Genomic DNA, 16,153 nt, shown 5'->3' with positions numbered 1-16,153 from the left:
GAAAGCACACTTTTAAATATGAAAGTACATTATCAGCCATTATCGGATTGATCCTTCAGTCTGTGGTGCTGCGTGTGTACCAGGACGAGTGGGCCGTTGCCCGAGGAGAGAGAGCGCGACATTTCAGCAGCAGGTATAAAATAATAACAGACAGACTAATTAGATCACCAATTCAAAACATAACTTGTAGCAGTTATCTCGCTAGTTAAATATAGCTAACTAAGCATTCATTTCATTGTCGCCTTTCCACCGGCATTGTAGAGCCTTAACAAATCTGCACGGTTGGAAGGCTGGGATTCCCCTCTACTAACCCTCTAGTCTAAACCCGGTCGAAATCAAATCAAACTTTATTTGCCACATGCGCCGAATACAACAAGTGTAGACTTTAAAGTGAAATTCTTACTTACAAGCCCTTAACTTCTGGCCCTTCTTTGGACACTGTGTTAACAACCCTCCAGACTAGCTTCAAATGCCATACAACTCTCCTTCCGTGGCCTCCAACTGCGCTTAAATGCAAGTAAAACTAAATGCATGTTCTTCAACCGATCGCTGCCCGCACCCTCCCGCCCGACTAGTATCACTTCTCTGGACGGTTCTGACTTAGAATATGTGGACAACTACAAATACCTAGGTGTCTGGTTAGACTGTAAACTCTCCTTCCAGACTCACATGAAGCATCTCCAATCCCAAATTAAATCTAGAATCGGCTTCCTATTTCGCAACAAAGCATCATTCACTCATGCTGCCAAACATACCCTCGTAAAACTGACTATCCTACCGATCCTTGACTTCAGCGATGTAATTTACAAAATAGCCTCCAACACTCTACTCAGCAAATTGGATGCAGTCTATCACAGTGCCATCCGTTTTGTCACCAAAGCCCCATATACTACCCACCACTGCGACCTGTATGCTCTCGTCGCCAAACCCACTGGCTCCAGGTCATCTATAAGTCTTTGCTAGGTAAAGCCCCGCCTTATTTCAGCTCACTGGTCACCATAGCAACACCCACCCGTAGCACACGCTCCAGCAGGTATATTTCACTGGTCACCCCCAAAGCCAACTCCTTGTTTCGCCGCCTTTCCTTCCAGTTCTCTGCTGCCAATGACTGGAACGAATTGCAAAAAATCAATGAAGCTGGAGTCTTATATCTCCCTCACTAACTTTAAGCATCAGCCCATCTGTAAATAACCCACCCAACTACCTCATCCCCATATTGTTATTTATTTTTTTGCTCCTTTGCACCCCAGTATCTCTACTTGCATATTCATCTTCTGCACATCTATCACTCCAGTGTTTAATTGCTAAATTGTAATTATTTCGCCACTATGGCCTATTTATTGCCTTACCTCCCTAATCTTACTATATTTTCCCACATTATATATACATTTTTCTATTGTGTTATTTGACTGTACGTTTGTTTATCCCATGTGTAACTATGTGTTGTTTGTGTCGCACTGCTTTGCTTTATCTTGGCCAGGTCGCAGTTGTAAATGAGAACTTGTTCTCAACTGGCCTACCTGGTTAAATAAAGGTGAAATAAAAAATATTTCTAAAATGAAAACCAACAGTGCAGTTCAAGAAGAAGAAAATATTTACCAAGTAGGCTAAAATAAAAATGTATAACATAAAGTAACACAATAAGAATTACGAGGCTATATACAGGGGGCACCGGTACCGTGTCAGTGTGCAGGGGTACAGGCTAGGTTGGGGTCAATGTAAATTGTCCAGTGGCGATTTTTATGAATTGTTCAGCAGTCTAATGGCTTGCCGTGTGATATGTACGTACAGTCACGATGTCATCAATGCACTTATTGATGAAGCCGATGACTGAGGTGGTGTATTCCTCAATACCATTGGATGAATCCCGGAACATATTTCAGTCTGTGCTAGCAAAACAGTCCTGTAGTGTAGCATCCGCAGCATCTGACCACTTCCGTATTGAGCGAGTCACTGGTACTTCCTGCTTTAGTTTTTGCTTGTAAGCAGGAATCAGGAGGATAGAATTGTGGTCAGACTGGCCAAATGGAGGGTGGGGGAGAGCTTTGTATGTATCCTGTGTGTGGAGTAAAGGTGGTCTAGGATTTTCTTTCCCTGGTTGCACAAGTTTTCTTGCATTAATGTCCCCGGCCACTAGGAGCACCGGTTCAGGGTGAGCATTTTCTTCTTTGCTCATGGCCTTATAGAGTTGGTTGAGAGTGCCGGGGAAGTGGGGTTATTAGCTAACATAAGTTAAGATGGTCATACCAAGAAACATTTAGCTATTTGATTTTGAAATGTAAGACCCCTTAAGGTATCAAAAAAATACACTACCATTCAAAAGTTTGGGGTCACTTAGAAATGTCCTTGTTTTTGAAAGAAAAGCTCATTTTTTGTCCATTAAAATAACATCAAATTGATCAGAAATACAGTGTAGACATTGTTAATGTTGTAAATGACTACTGGAGCTGGAAACGGCTGATTTTTAATGGAATATCTACACAGGCGTACAGAGGCCCATTATCAGCAACCATCACTCCTGTGTTCCAATGGCACGTTGTGTCAGCTAATCCAAGTTTATAATTTGTGTACCTGTGGATGTATTTCAAGACCTACCTTCAAACTCAGTGCCTCAGTGCCAAAGAACACCATCCCAACCGTGAAGCACGGGGGTGGCAGCATCATGTTGTGGGGATGCTTTGCTGCAGGAGGGACTGGTGCACTTCACAAAATAGATGGCATCATGAGGAGGGAAAATTATGTGGATATATTGAAGCAACATCTCAAGACATCAGTCAGGAAGTTAAAGGTATGTATGACCCAAGTTAAACAATTTAAAGGCAATGCTACCAAATACTAATTGAGTACTACGTAAACTTCTGACCCACTGGGAATGTGATAAAAGAAATAAAAGCTGAAATAAATCATTCTCTCTACTATTATTCTGACATTTCACATTCTTAAAATAAAGTGGTGATCCTAACTAACCTAATATAGGGAATTGTTACTAGGATTAAATGTCAGGAATTGTGAAAAACTGAGTTTAAATGTATTTGGCTAAGGTGTATGTAAACTTCCGACTTCAACTGTACTTCCATCAGTGGAGGCCCCTCAGAGGAGGAAGGGGAGGACCATCCTCCTCAGTGAATTTCATAAAAATGTAAATTGTAAAACATTTTAAAAGTTATACTTTTTAGATAAAACTATACTAAATATATTCACGTCACCAAATAATTGATTAAAATACACTGTTTTGCAATGACGGTCTACAGTAGCCTCAACAGCACTCTGTAGGATGGTGTAGCCGGAGGACAGCTAGCTTCCGTCCTTCTCTGGGTACATTGACTTCAATACAAAACCTAGAAGGCTCTTGGTTCTCACCCCCTTCCATAGACTTACACAGTAATTATGACAACTTCAAGAGGACGTATTCCAACTTATCAGAGCTCTTGCAGCATGAACTGACATGTTGTCCACCCAATCAAAGGATTGAGAATGAATCTAGTAGTGAAAGCATAAGCTACAGCTAACTAGCACTGCAGTGCATAAAATAGTTGAACATTTAACAAATGAATTTCTTCCAAAATGAAGGAGAAGCAAGAGAGATTTTTTTTCAGTTTCACTTACTTAGATAGTTTATCCTTTAGCCTACGCAAACACCCTGCTAATACAGAGGGATACTATGTTAGCTAGCTGACTCTGACTATCCAACACAACACTGGAACTCTTCCAAGTCAAGTCGAGGTAAGCTTTTGGTTTTACTAATTTATTGCCACCGGGGCCGGTGTAAGTGCTAAACTGCTTACTGGCTGTACACTAACGTTACTGCATGATTTTAGCGGGTTTACTAACGCATTAGTTCAATTAGCTATGTTGACTAGGATGTTACTTTAGCTAATATGGTGACAACGATGTAGGCTATCTCTAGTGATTTATGATCTGGTTTGGCTTGGAAAGGTATTTTCGCCTTGTCACACACTGCTGATGTGTTGTGTGTTGAAGTCCAGAAGCGAAGGGAAAAGGTGCGAGGAGGAGAGCACATAGATGTGAGAAAGAAAACAACTCGGCTGCTATGAAAGTGAACTGTGTTTACGCGTGATCAGAGGTGTATTCATTTCGCCAATCCTGTTGAAAAAAACATTTCTTAAACGAAAGCAAACGGAACAAAACAGGGATAAACATACCTGAATTGTCCAACAGAAATTCGTTTTTACAACTGTTGGTTTATGATTACAACCTAGATCAGCTAGATGAAGACAATAGTGTGCAAGGCGGTATTGATTGTCTCACTGTCTGTCCATGCGTCACTGTCTGTAAACAACATTTTCTCTCGACCTGTGTCCACCTACGTTGTAAACTTTAATTCATAGGCTAGGTTGTATGTAGCAACCTCATGATGGGTATAGGGAAAATTGAAGTATCATGTAGTAGCCTAAACCTATCGCTGTTACAATGAACTGGGTGAATGGAATATGAATGACAGTCATCCAATACGCTGTAATAGAAATAGGGCCATGCTCATTAAAAAAAAAAAAATTGGCCTCCCTCATCTTAAATGGCACCGACCGCGACTGACTTCCATAATTTTTTTTAAACTGGTACCGGGGACCTTCAGATGAGTCTTGTGAGGCTTGTGGGCGTCCTAGAGCAAAACGTTGTGTTAGTGAGAGTCTCAGCTTTCCACAGAGGGGTCATATTAGTCTGTAGCCCAAACCGTTCAGATGCTACAGACAGAAGTCGGCAGAAGGGGCTGTACAGACTTCAGGCTTGTGGGCGTCCCATCTTTCAATAGAGTGGTCATAGTATGTAGGACGCTACAGACGTTTTCGCGAGAAGACCGATTTTCGGGATGGCTCATGGTCTGACAAACACCGCTCTAGCTCTGTCACCTTTCACCGCAGATGCGGAGGGGCGATATCAGCAGATGCCTTGGGTTGAGACACAGCCCATGCAAAAAAACACATACACTATCTCTAGCATAAAACAGACGGATTTCGATGGGGATTTATTATGTTCATTAGATTTCCGTGGAAATTGTAGGCCAAGGGTTAAACAGTAGCCATGTAATATATTCTAAGAATAGCTTAATTGACAAATAATAATCTCCCTTGAAACATGAATATGTTTGCCTTATATATAAACATGTCTAGTTAGATATCTTGCTTTGAAGGAGCCTACCTTATCAATTTGATCCCTGATTTATTGAATGAGGGAATCATTTTATAAAGATTAAAGTATTTGGTTATGGGCCTTCCAAGTGGTGCAACGGTCTAAGGCACTGTATCGCAGTGCTATAGGCGTCACTACAGACCTGGGTTAGATCCCAGGCTGTATCACAACCGGCCGTGATCTGGAGACCCATAGGGCGGTGCACAATTGGCCCAGCGTGGTCCGGGTTAGGGGAGGGTTTGGCCTGTGGAACTTTACTTGGCTCATCACACTCTAGCGACTCCTTGTGGCGGGCCGGGCGCCTGCAGGCTGACGGTCGTCAGTTGAAAGGTGTTTCCTCTGGCACACTGGTGTGGCTGGCTACTGGGTTAAGCGGGCGGGTGTTAAGAAGCGAAGTTTGGCGGGTCATGTTTCGGAGAATGCATGAGTCGACCTTCTCCTCCCAAGCCTTGAGGGAGTTGCAGCGATGAGACAAGATCGAAAAAAGGGAGTAAAAAAAAGCATTATATTGAGTCATTGGGGAGTAACGGATTGAGTAAAGCCTGTGTCTATGTACACAGATGACAACATTATACACGGCAGCTAACACAGGAAGTGAAATCACTGCAACCCTTACAGGGCTTTTTTTTTCTTGTCCTTTGGACAAGTAGGACAGACTTTTAACTTGTCCAAAAAAAATAATAATATGTATCATGCAAGGAACCACTTCACAAAATAAAATGTATTACTATCTTTTACCAGAGTCAATCAGACAAAAATGGAGCCTACCCTCTGCCAATTGGCTTTTTTGCATATTCAAACCTGTCTCAAAATACAACACTGCCCTTTTAAGGCTCTCCTGGAGGATGGTTGGCCACTCTTGGTAGCCTATAAAATATTGCAATAATATAGTTAGGCTACAACCAAATACTTTTTATCTTTATAAAACAATTCCCTCCAGGGCCCGAAATTAAGGGTGTCCCATCGTCCCTGGGCCAACCAGAAATATGTCTACAGTTTAAAACAGACTCTAGGACAGTTCTAGGACGACATTCAAAATTCATACAACCACTGCACAATAAAAAACATTTTATCAATGAGGGTGATGCAAAAGATCAGACCATTAAGCTTAAATGTTGATTAGGTTGTATTTCTTCCTATTATAAGCTCAACAATGCGCACATGGCTGTGGGCTACGTGAAAACGTTTCAACAGGCAATTAGCGGAAAAACACATTTCTCAAAAAGGCCACTGCACACACAGGCAGTTAGAAATGAAGAAAGAGAGGGGATATAAACATGCATCAACTAGCATGGGTTAGGCCTACTAATACGACTAGGATTATGCCTTTGGCTGCTGGACAATAAAATGACGTTGATTTGAAAACCAATAGAACATGAAAAAAAAATGCTGGTTTCAATGGCATATTAAGTGTTTATAAAATATTTCTCTTAACATTTCTATGGTCGTATTTTGGCTAGGCTACTTTGAAACAAAGTAAGACGTGCTTCATAAAATGACATAAAACTTCCAGGTTTTAAATAATTAAATTTATGCTTAAATAGTTTCAAAATGCTGACCGCCTCCACGCAGATTCAAGGTGGGTAATGTGCGGTGCAAAACAGGCACTGTCCTTCATGCTCTGGTCTTGTGACCATTTGATCCGAATGAACCGTGCCTCAACTATGTCGACAGAATCAAGTCCTTAGACATTAACGTTAACTATCTTTCATTATATTTGTCAAACATGACTGGCGTCAGACTATATTTATGTAATTAAAAGTCTCATTAAAGTTTGGCTACATTTTCTGCCGCCAATATCAACAACATGCACATCAATCTCTCCTGGATCAAAGTAGAGGAGAAATTGACTGCATCGCTACTGGTCTTTGTGAGACGTATTGACGTGTTAATAGTACCGAACAGCACGTTCAATCGTTAACACACAGCTCAGACACTCATACATACCCCACAAGACAATGCCCCCAGAGGTCTCTTCACAGTCCCCAAGTCCAGAACAGACTATGGGAGACACACTACTACATAGAGCCATGGCTACATTCAACTATTCCACCTCAGGTAACTCAAGCAAGCTGGAAAATCTGATTGAAAAACCGCCCCAGATAAAACAACACCTCACGGCACAACACCTACTGTGAAGAAACACACACACACACGTTTGTTTTACTATCCTTGTGGGGACCAAACAATTGATTCCCATTCAAAAATACTATTTTCCCTAAACCCTAACAATAACCCTTAACATAACCCTAACCTCAATGCTAATCCCAAACCCCTAATCCTAATTCTGGTCCCCACAAAGATAACAAAAAACAAACACACGCAGTAAAACACACTGCACACATCCACACATTATTCTTAGTCATGTAATGTAGTATTGTAATATTGTAATGTAATAATTGAGCAATGTAAATAATGCAGAACGTTTGGACCCCAGGAAGAGTAGTTGCTGCCTTGGCAACTGCTAATGGGGATCTGGTAGCCTAGCGGTTAGAGCGTTGGACTAGTAACCAAAAGGTTGCTAGATCAAATCCCCGAGCTGACAAGGTAAAAATCTGTTGTTCTGCCCCTGAACAAGGAAGTTAACCCACTGTTCCTAGGCTGTCATTTTAAATAAGAATTTGTTCTTAACTGACTTGCCAAGTTAAATAAAGGTTAAATAGAAATTATTTCAAAAAATTGTAATAAAATACTAAATATGCATGCACACATTAAAAACTTGAATAAATAGACATATTGATCAGCACCTGAAAATGTCATGGCGTTAAAAGCTGGTCTGCTGCCAATACACTTTGGCTAGTGATCATTGTGTGACTGTGGTAATGTACAGAAACTCAAGTCCTTTTGTTCTCCCAATCTGCAATATCTCACCATCAAATGCCGACCGCATTACCTCCGGCAAAGAATTTTCTTCAGTCATCAACAATACCGTGTATTTTCCCGTCCAAGCCGACATCGCAAAGTCTCTCAAGGAACTACTCTGGGCGATGTACAAATTGGAAACCGCATATCCTGAGGCAGCATTTACTGTCGCTCGCATTTCAACGACTCAGACACGAGACATATGTAGCAGGGACACCAGAAAATCACGGATTATACAGGGATTGTGTGTGTATTTTTTTATAATTTTTTATTCCTAGGTATTACTGCACTGTTGGAGCTAGAAACACAAGCATTTCGCTGCACATGCGATAACATCTGCAAATCTGTGTACGGAACCAATAAACTTCACCTGTGTGTTAGTATGTATCCATGGTGATGGCGGAGTGTGTAAACAACAACTCTTCAACTCCAGGACTCATACGTTGACATGGGTTGCATCCAAAATAGCACCCTATTCCATAAAAAGTGCACTATTTTTGACCAGTGCCTATAGAGCTCTCGTCAAAAGTAGTGCACGATATAGGAATAGGGTGCTATTTGGGACGCAGTTTTGCCATTTAGCTGAGTGTCCAGTCCCCGTGCCCCTGGCCACTGATATAGGGTAAGCTATGTTTCATCAACCTCATGGATAAGGTTAAGGTCTGCGTTAGGGTAATCTGATCATTCACACTCAATCGTCACACACACACAGTCGCTCATACACACACGCACACACACACACACACACACACTCCTGTAGTATAGTCCTAGAAGCACAGTCCAGCAGTGTCTAGCCAAACCTACCAGAGTTAATGGTAAACAAGAAGAGTAAGAAGAGGTGATTGGACAGTAATCACTGATGGACTCAGAGTGGATTTCCCCCTCTGTCTGACATGGTGGCTGAAACTCCTTGACCCTCCTGGAACCAGCACACACTCTCACAGATATCACACAGAGGCCTGTTCTATAAGTGTCTGGTCCATCTGCTCCTTCCTAGCTCAGCCAATAAAAGGCTTGAGATTAGTCCAGATCTGATTGGCTGGAGCACTTTAACGGTCAGGCTGGTCCTCTTGTCTACCAAAGCCCCTTTGGGTCTAATCTGGTCCGGCTCAGACTTAGACTAGACTGGGGCTAAACCCCATTCCCTCTAGTCCCAACACTCACTATCAATTAGCATATTATGTACGGATCCTGACCGCTCCTGACCCCCCCGGTCTTAGTGTGACCTGTCTGTATGTGTGTGTGTGTGTAAGTACCTGACCCCTAGCCTCCTGACCTCTGACCCCTAGTTAGTTTGACCTGTCTCTGTGGGATTCAGGTGACCTGTCTGTCTGATGTTAAAAGGACAGATGATGTCAGAAGGGAGAATAAAGTCAGTGGTGTCCAGAAGCGAGGGAAAGAATACAGGGTAGAGCAGGGTGATATGGACAAAAATCCATGCTTCGATAAATTGCTTCAATTGATGCGATTAATGATAAATAGAACAATACATTTCTAACATTAATGTGCACCACACAATTATCCTTTAAACTACTACAACTAGTCTGATGGTTGTCGCCATTAAACAATCACCCATGTTATCAACCTTATTTCATTTGAAACTTCACATTTCTCTAGTATAGGGTACGTATCGTATTAAACCATATCAGCAAAATGCCGGCAATAACTGATCGCAATGGTCGTTGATCATTTTGAGTTTATAGTCCCAGCTCTACGACAGGGTTAAAAAAATGTTACTAGGTGGTTAAGTTGGCCTGGTCAGTCCTCCTCATGTGACCAGAACATTCAGACTGGCCTGGCAGAGAGAGGTTCAGCTATCCGGGGTTAAAGGTAAAGGGAGGAGGCCAGGAGGAGCGCGTTCTGTTCACTAGCCATAAACAGGAGAAAAAGACGTGAAACGGTTTTGTTCCGCTCTGTGTCAACGGGATGGGACCCTGCATTCGTTTTTTAATGGGGTCACACTCGTGACATGTCCCCACCTGTACATGACATGACACAGTAGGCTGTTTGGGCTAACAAAACACACAGCCGCCAAACAAAACACACACTCACATCTGCCTACGGGTGGGCCTGTCAAATCTTTGCTGAGTCTCGATCGTTAGTCAGTGTGTGGAGAGAGAGAGAGAGAGAGAGAGAGAGAGAGAGAGAGAGAGAGAGAGAGAGAGAGAGAGAGAGAGATCCAAATCCAACCAAAAGCCATCTCCCTCGGTGTTTGGCCTGTGAGTGAGCAGAAGCAAGGGAACATAAACAGAGGCCACACCCTGGAGGCCTGGAGGAGTGTGATGATCAAATAAACACTCCAGCAGAGCAGGAAACCCCGCTGAGGCAGCAGGCTGGGGAGAGGCTGAGGCAGCAGGCTGGGGAGAGGCTCTGGCACTGAGGGAGTATTTGTGTGAGTGTGTGTGTGTGTGGGGGTAGGACGCCATCGAGATCTGAAACTGGGTGATATGATGAGAGAGGTGGTGAACGTGTTCTAGTCTATTATTCTGATACAGTAGGGTCATAGATACACAAGTATCTTCAAATCAGTCTGAAACACACACACACGCATACGCACACACACCAATGAGAAAGGGACCGATGTCACCATCGCAAGCACGTCTCCGCTCCACCGTCATGTCATAACAGTGACTTCCTAGGATATTTAAAACACCTCGCGAGACGTCGCTCCCCTACTTGACTTTCTCCACAGCAACACACGCCAAATCTCCACACAGCACGCCAATGGAACAAGTTGAGCTTAGAACCGAGGCAACTGACATCATCATCACCAACATCACCATGGCTTCTATTGTTGTTCCATAGTTGATTAAATCTATTTCTGTCGAGACATGTTGAGCGCCTGACCTTGCTTCAGAAGGCTTCAGACATGAGGTAAGCAGGAAGTTATGTTCATAACGACAAATGAATCCACCTGCTAGAATATTGTACTGAGACCTTTATTATGTCTTCACTTGATCATCTCACTGTATATCTTAAATGTATGCCTACATTCAGATACAGATATCTCTGTTTGATATCACTTGCCCTTCTTGAGCAGTTGTCTGGGACAGGAATGTTGTTTTGATGTGCCAACCCATAGGCAAGTTCTCTGCTTTTGAGGCTACTAAGCCAATGAAACTGCTCCACGATATTCTTGACATGTTTATCAAGCTCAGACTCCATGTCCTCTGCTACTCTGTCATAGCCTCTCTTTATCAAGCTCAGACTCCACGTCCTCTGCTACTCTGTCATAGCCTCTCTTTATCAAGCTCAGACTCCACGTCCTCTGCTACTCTGTCATAGCCTCTCTTTATCAAGCTCAGACTCCACGTCCTCTGCTACTCTGTCATAGCCTCTCTTTCACACAGGTACATGTTCATTGTCTTTATTGTCAATGTACCTCTTCAGCGTCCTTCAGTCTATTCTTTCCTCCCTTGCTGCTGCTTCCCTTCTCTCACTTCCTTGGCTGCTCTTTCAAGAACCTCAAGGGTGGCTAGATTCCTACTTGTTTTACTAGACTATCTTAAGTTCATATGCATGACATATTGCAAAAATACTAGGCATATTATGCCATTGGTTCAACTTACCCCAAGGCAAACATTTTGACTATATTAGCCCACACAGCTACAAGGATGCCCTTTCATGCTAGGTTTAGGACCTCATATTGAAGCTTATAGAGACGCTAAATTATGTATAAAAAGTATACTTGTTTAGATACAAGCATCATGAAACCTATAACAATACATTCATTTGATTTGGGGAAAGTCTGTTTTTAGGACCTAACTTGCTTACCACTTTTTCCATGTGATTTCTTCCATCAGACTCCATGAAATGATGAACTCTTCCTAAATATTTAGTCACATGATACATTTTGTGTATGGTTTCGTAGAAACAAGAGGTGGCTCAACTAACCCTTTGGCTCAACTTGACCCACTCTCACGTACTTGCATATATCATGCACACATATTTCCATGAAGGAGTCCAACAAACCACTAGTATCCGAACAACAATCATATAAAACAAAACTGGCCAGCATAATGCCTATGCACACAGTACATTGTCTTATAAAACAAATTGCATGGTACACAAATTCCTGCAGCACCAAAAACATTCAGAACCGCTCGCCAGTAGACTTTGTGGGATAGCACTGGAGGTTTACAGAGAAAAATCTGTCCGTTTAGGAAATTTCAAATGACATTGCAATTACCAGTCACCCCAATCGGAGAGGACAAGGCTGGGGGGGCTGGACCGGAGCTGGCCCTGCTTGGCCCAGTAAAAGCCCCTCTGGCAGCCGAACTAGCCCCTCAGGCAGACCTGCCAACCATCCATCCATCTACTGCTGCCCTCAGAGAAAGCCAAGCAGTCAGAAAGTGGCACAGTGGACAGACTTCCGCTCATAAACTACTGCAGCCCAGAGGCTCAGAGGCCCAGAGGGTCAGAGGGTACCAGAGGGTCAGAGGGTACCAGAGGTCACGTAAATTTCAGAAATCTGCATTTTCATACTGCAGACCATAAAGAAACCTGTCTTATAAACCATTTTACCTGCATTTTAAATTGAAGGTCAACCGTGGAGTTTTGCTTCAATAGAATGATAAGGGGCGTGATACTATAGTTTTACTTAACACAAAATACATTAGTGCAACCGACACATTTGCCAGAAAATAGTTCTCATCAGAAGACAACAGAAGTGCAATGCTATTTGGCTAGCAGTCACACATAGCTAAGTAAATTAGCTTATGGTGAAAAAACAAAAAATGAGGCATGGGCATCATATTTCTCATGTTTAGGGCCTCTCGAGTGGTCTAAGGCGCTTGAGACGTCACTACAGACCCGAGATTGATCCCAGGCTGTGTCACAGCCGGCCGTGACCGGGAGACCCATGAGGGGAGCACAATTGGCCCAGCGTCGTCCAGGCTATTGGAGGGTTTGGCCGGCCGGGATGACCTTGTCCCATCGCGCTTTAGCGACTCCTTGTGGCAGGCCAGATGCCAGCAAGCTGACTTTGGACGCCAGCTGTACGGTGTTTCCTCCGACACATTGTTGCGGCTGGCTTCGGGGTTAAGCGAGCAGTATGTCAAGAAGCAGTGCTGCTTGGCAGGGTCATGTTTTGGAGGACGCTTGGCTCTCAACCTTCGCCTCTCCCGAGTCTGTATGGGAGTTGCAGCGATGGGACAAGACTGTAACTACCAATTGGATATCACGAAATTGGGGAGAAAAAGGGGTAGCCAGCTACATTCCCTAATGTTTTGCTTGAAGTTAATCTTGCATTTTAACTTGTTACCGAAAAAAACTACACAGGAGGAAAGTACCGGAGAAAAGTAGCCTTCACAGATCAGTCAGAGTGCTGTCGGGTGGTCCAATGACAAGGCCAAAGATATTTAATCCAAGTGGAGAAGTGCAACTGAAGCACATAATTTGACTTTTTACATTCATGATTTGGAGCGAACCTTAACTGAAGCCGAGCAGAATTGACAAAAATAAGCATTTTAGATCTGCGCTTAGAAAACGCAGCAAGATATTTTTTTCTGCATTTTATCTTTCCTTTTCTGCGTGAAAAAAAGCAGAATCCTGCGTTAACGTCTACCATTCCACTCTCTACCCTCCCTAGTCTACCTCTCCACAACCCAGCTTCTCCCAAAACCACTGAGGGGAAAGGAAGATAGCTGTGCCCTCTTGACCAATCAAAAACTAGCCTGAGCAAGAGTCAGGAACTAGAGCTGGAGCCAGCAACAGTGGCCCAAGAGGATTGGAATAAAAACATTTTAATGAATTCCTCAACAAATATATATCTTTTTTTACAAATAACTAGCAAAACAAATAAAACTGTTTGGTTTTCAACTGTTTATGCTGGTGGAAAATATAGACAAGTTCAACTGTATGTCAGCAAAGAGATGCGTTTACAGGCCTCATCCAAGTACAATAAAGTAGCTTCCTCTGTTCCATTTCCTTTCTTGTGGTTTAGGACAGTGACGTTTTTGCCAAATTGGTTTACAAACGGAAAGAGTTCCTCTATCTCTAACCTGGTTAAAATCCCTTACCTGTCCCACTATCACTCCATTCCCTAAAATACCTTCCAATCCCATCCCAATTTTCCCCTCTCCTTACCCTGGAAGGCGGTGGCATGGCCGGAGATGAGGTACTTCAGCTCGAAGCTGTAGGAGCGGACGCTCTGGAGAGTCTCTCGTCTCACCGCCGCCTGGTAGCTCTCCTCCATCTTGCGGGTGCAGCAGGACGGGCCCTGGTGCTTACACACCAACAGGTCCACATCTGATGGGACAGAGGGAGAGAGAGAGAGAGGACAGGGTTAGGTCTATATTTGATTGATTTTATTTCTGTGTCATACACTGCATAGCCCTTATGGGCTTATAAGACGCTATTTCGTGTGCACAAAATACAAAACAAAATTACATTTAACAAATCATAACAAAGTACAGCTATCGATTACCTTGTCACATTACAATACAAAACAATACACGTATCCTTCTCGCCCAGGCGTTAAAAAAGGAAATTGAGCAATATCGAAATACTTTCTGAAAAATAATTCTAGCCTTTGTTCATCATGTAGCCAGAACACTTCAGGGTGAGCATTTGTCCCAAAGCCACTCCTACGTTGTTTTGGCTGTATGCTTAGTGCTGTTGTCCTATTGGAAGGTGAAACTTTGCCCCAGTCTGAGGTCCTGAGCGCTCTGTAGCAGGTTTTCATCAAGGATCTCTCTGTACTTTGCTCCGTTCATCTTTCCCTCGATCCTGACTAGTCTCCCAGTCTCTGCCACTGAAAAACATCCCCTCAGCATGGTGCTGCCACCACTATGCTTCAACGTAGGGACAGTGCCAGGTTTCCTCCAGACCTGACGCAGGCCAAAGAGTTCAATCTTGGTTTCATCAGAACAGAGAATCTTGTTTCTCATGGTCTGAGAGTCCTTCAGGTGCCTTTTGGCAAACTCCAAGCAGCTGTCATGTGCCTTTTACTGAGGAGTGGCTTCCGCATAGCCACTCTACCATAAAGGCCTGATTGGTTGAGTTCTGCAGAGACATTTGTCCTTCTGGAAGGTTCTCCCATCTTGTCAGAGTGACCATTGGGTTCTTGGTCACCTCCCTGACCAAGGCCCTTCTTCCCCTGAAAGCTCAGTTTGGCCGGACAGACAGCTCTGAGAGGAGTCTTGATGGTTCCATCTTCTTCCATTTAAGAATGATGGAGGCCACTGTATTCTTGGGGGGGGGGTCTTCAGATCTGTGCCTCGAAACAATCCTATCTCGGAGATCTACGGAAAATTCCTTCGACCTCATGGCTTGATTTTTGCTCTGACATGCACTGTGAACTGTGGGACCTTGTATAGACAGGCGTGCCTTTCCAAATCATGTCCAATCAATTGAATTTACCACAGGTGGACTCCAATCAAGTTGTAAAAATATCTCAAGGATGATCAATGGAAACAGGATGCAACTGAGCTCAATTTTGAGTCTCATAGCAAAGGGTCTGAATACTGATGCAAATAAGGTATTTCTGTTTTTTATTTTTAATACATTTGCAAAAAGTTCTAAAAACCTGTTTCGCTTTGTCATTATGACGTATTGATGACGGGAGGAAATTATTTAATCAATTTCAGAATGCTGTAACCTAACAACATTTTGAGAAATAACCTGAGCATAGAAAAAGAGGAGAGAGAACGAGAGAAAGTATATTAGATTATGTAGAATTTCATACATGCTTAGCTTACCACTAAAAACACAAGCTCTGCTTGGAGTATAAATAGTACTGGTGAATGTCTTAGATCATATAGCCTCTGCAAGCACACACACACACACACACACACACACACACACACACACACACACACACACACACACACACACACTATGTGAGTCACGATGGGACTTCTACATCACTCTATAAACTGGACTCGCACTAGCCATAATATCTTGGCCCATAATAAACCACATAAAGAGTCATCTAATACGATCTAATATGAACCTGAGTGAGGCTCAATCAGGCACCATGACATCAACACAGTTCCCACATTAGTCAGTCCACCCTGTCGTGACACACTGCCTGACACCCTCCTCTACCACTCTCAAAGTGTCAGTTCCATATATAAACACGGCCATGACATCACCGAGGCTGGCCACAGTTAGCAGAACGTGTAATATTAAAACTATCCCC

At 43.1% G+C, this 16,153-nt stretch overlaps 1 protein-coding gene across 1 annotated transcript in view; it reads right to left on the bottom strand.

The window, feature by feature from the left end:
* LOC115156859 (glypican-5) overlaps window positions 1–16,153 on the bottom strand; it is a gene marked incomplete at its 3' end in the record, with an annotated part of 150,966 nt that overhangs the window by 104,993 nt on the left and 29,820 nt on the right. Inside the window, exon 2 of the mRNA XM_029704637.1 lies at window positions 14,098–14,259. Coding sequence (XP_029560497.1) covers window positions 14,098–14,259 — 162 coding nt within the window. The remainder of the gene's footprint in view (window positions 1–14,097; window positions 14,260–16,153) is intronic.

Source organism: Salmo trutta, chromosome 21, assembly GCF_901001165.1.
Source record: "Salmo trutta chromosome 21, fSalTru1.1, whole genome shotgun sequence".
NCBI classification, from domain to species: Eukaryota; Metazoa; Chordata; class Actinopteri; order Salmoniformes; family Salmonidae; genus Salmo; species Salmo trutta.
This window is presented reverse-complemented; position numbering and strand designations above follow the sequence as displayed.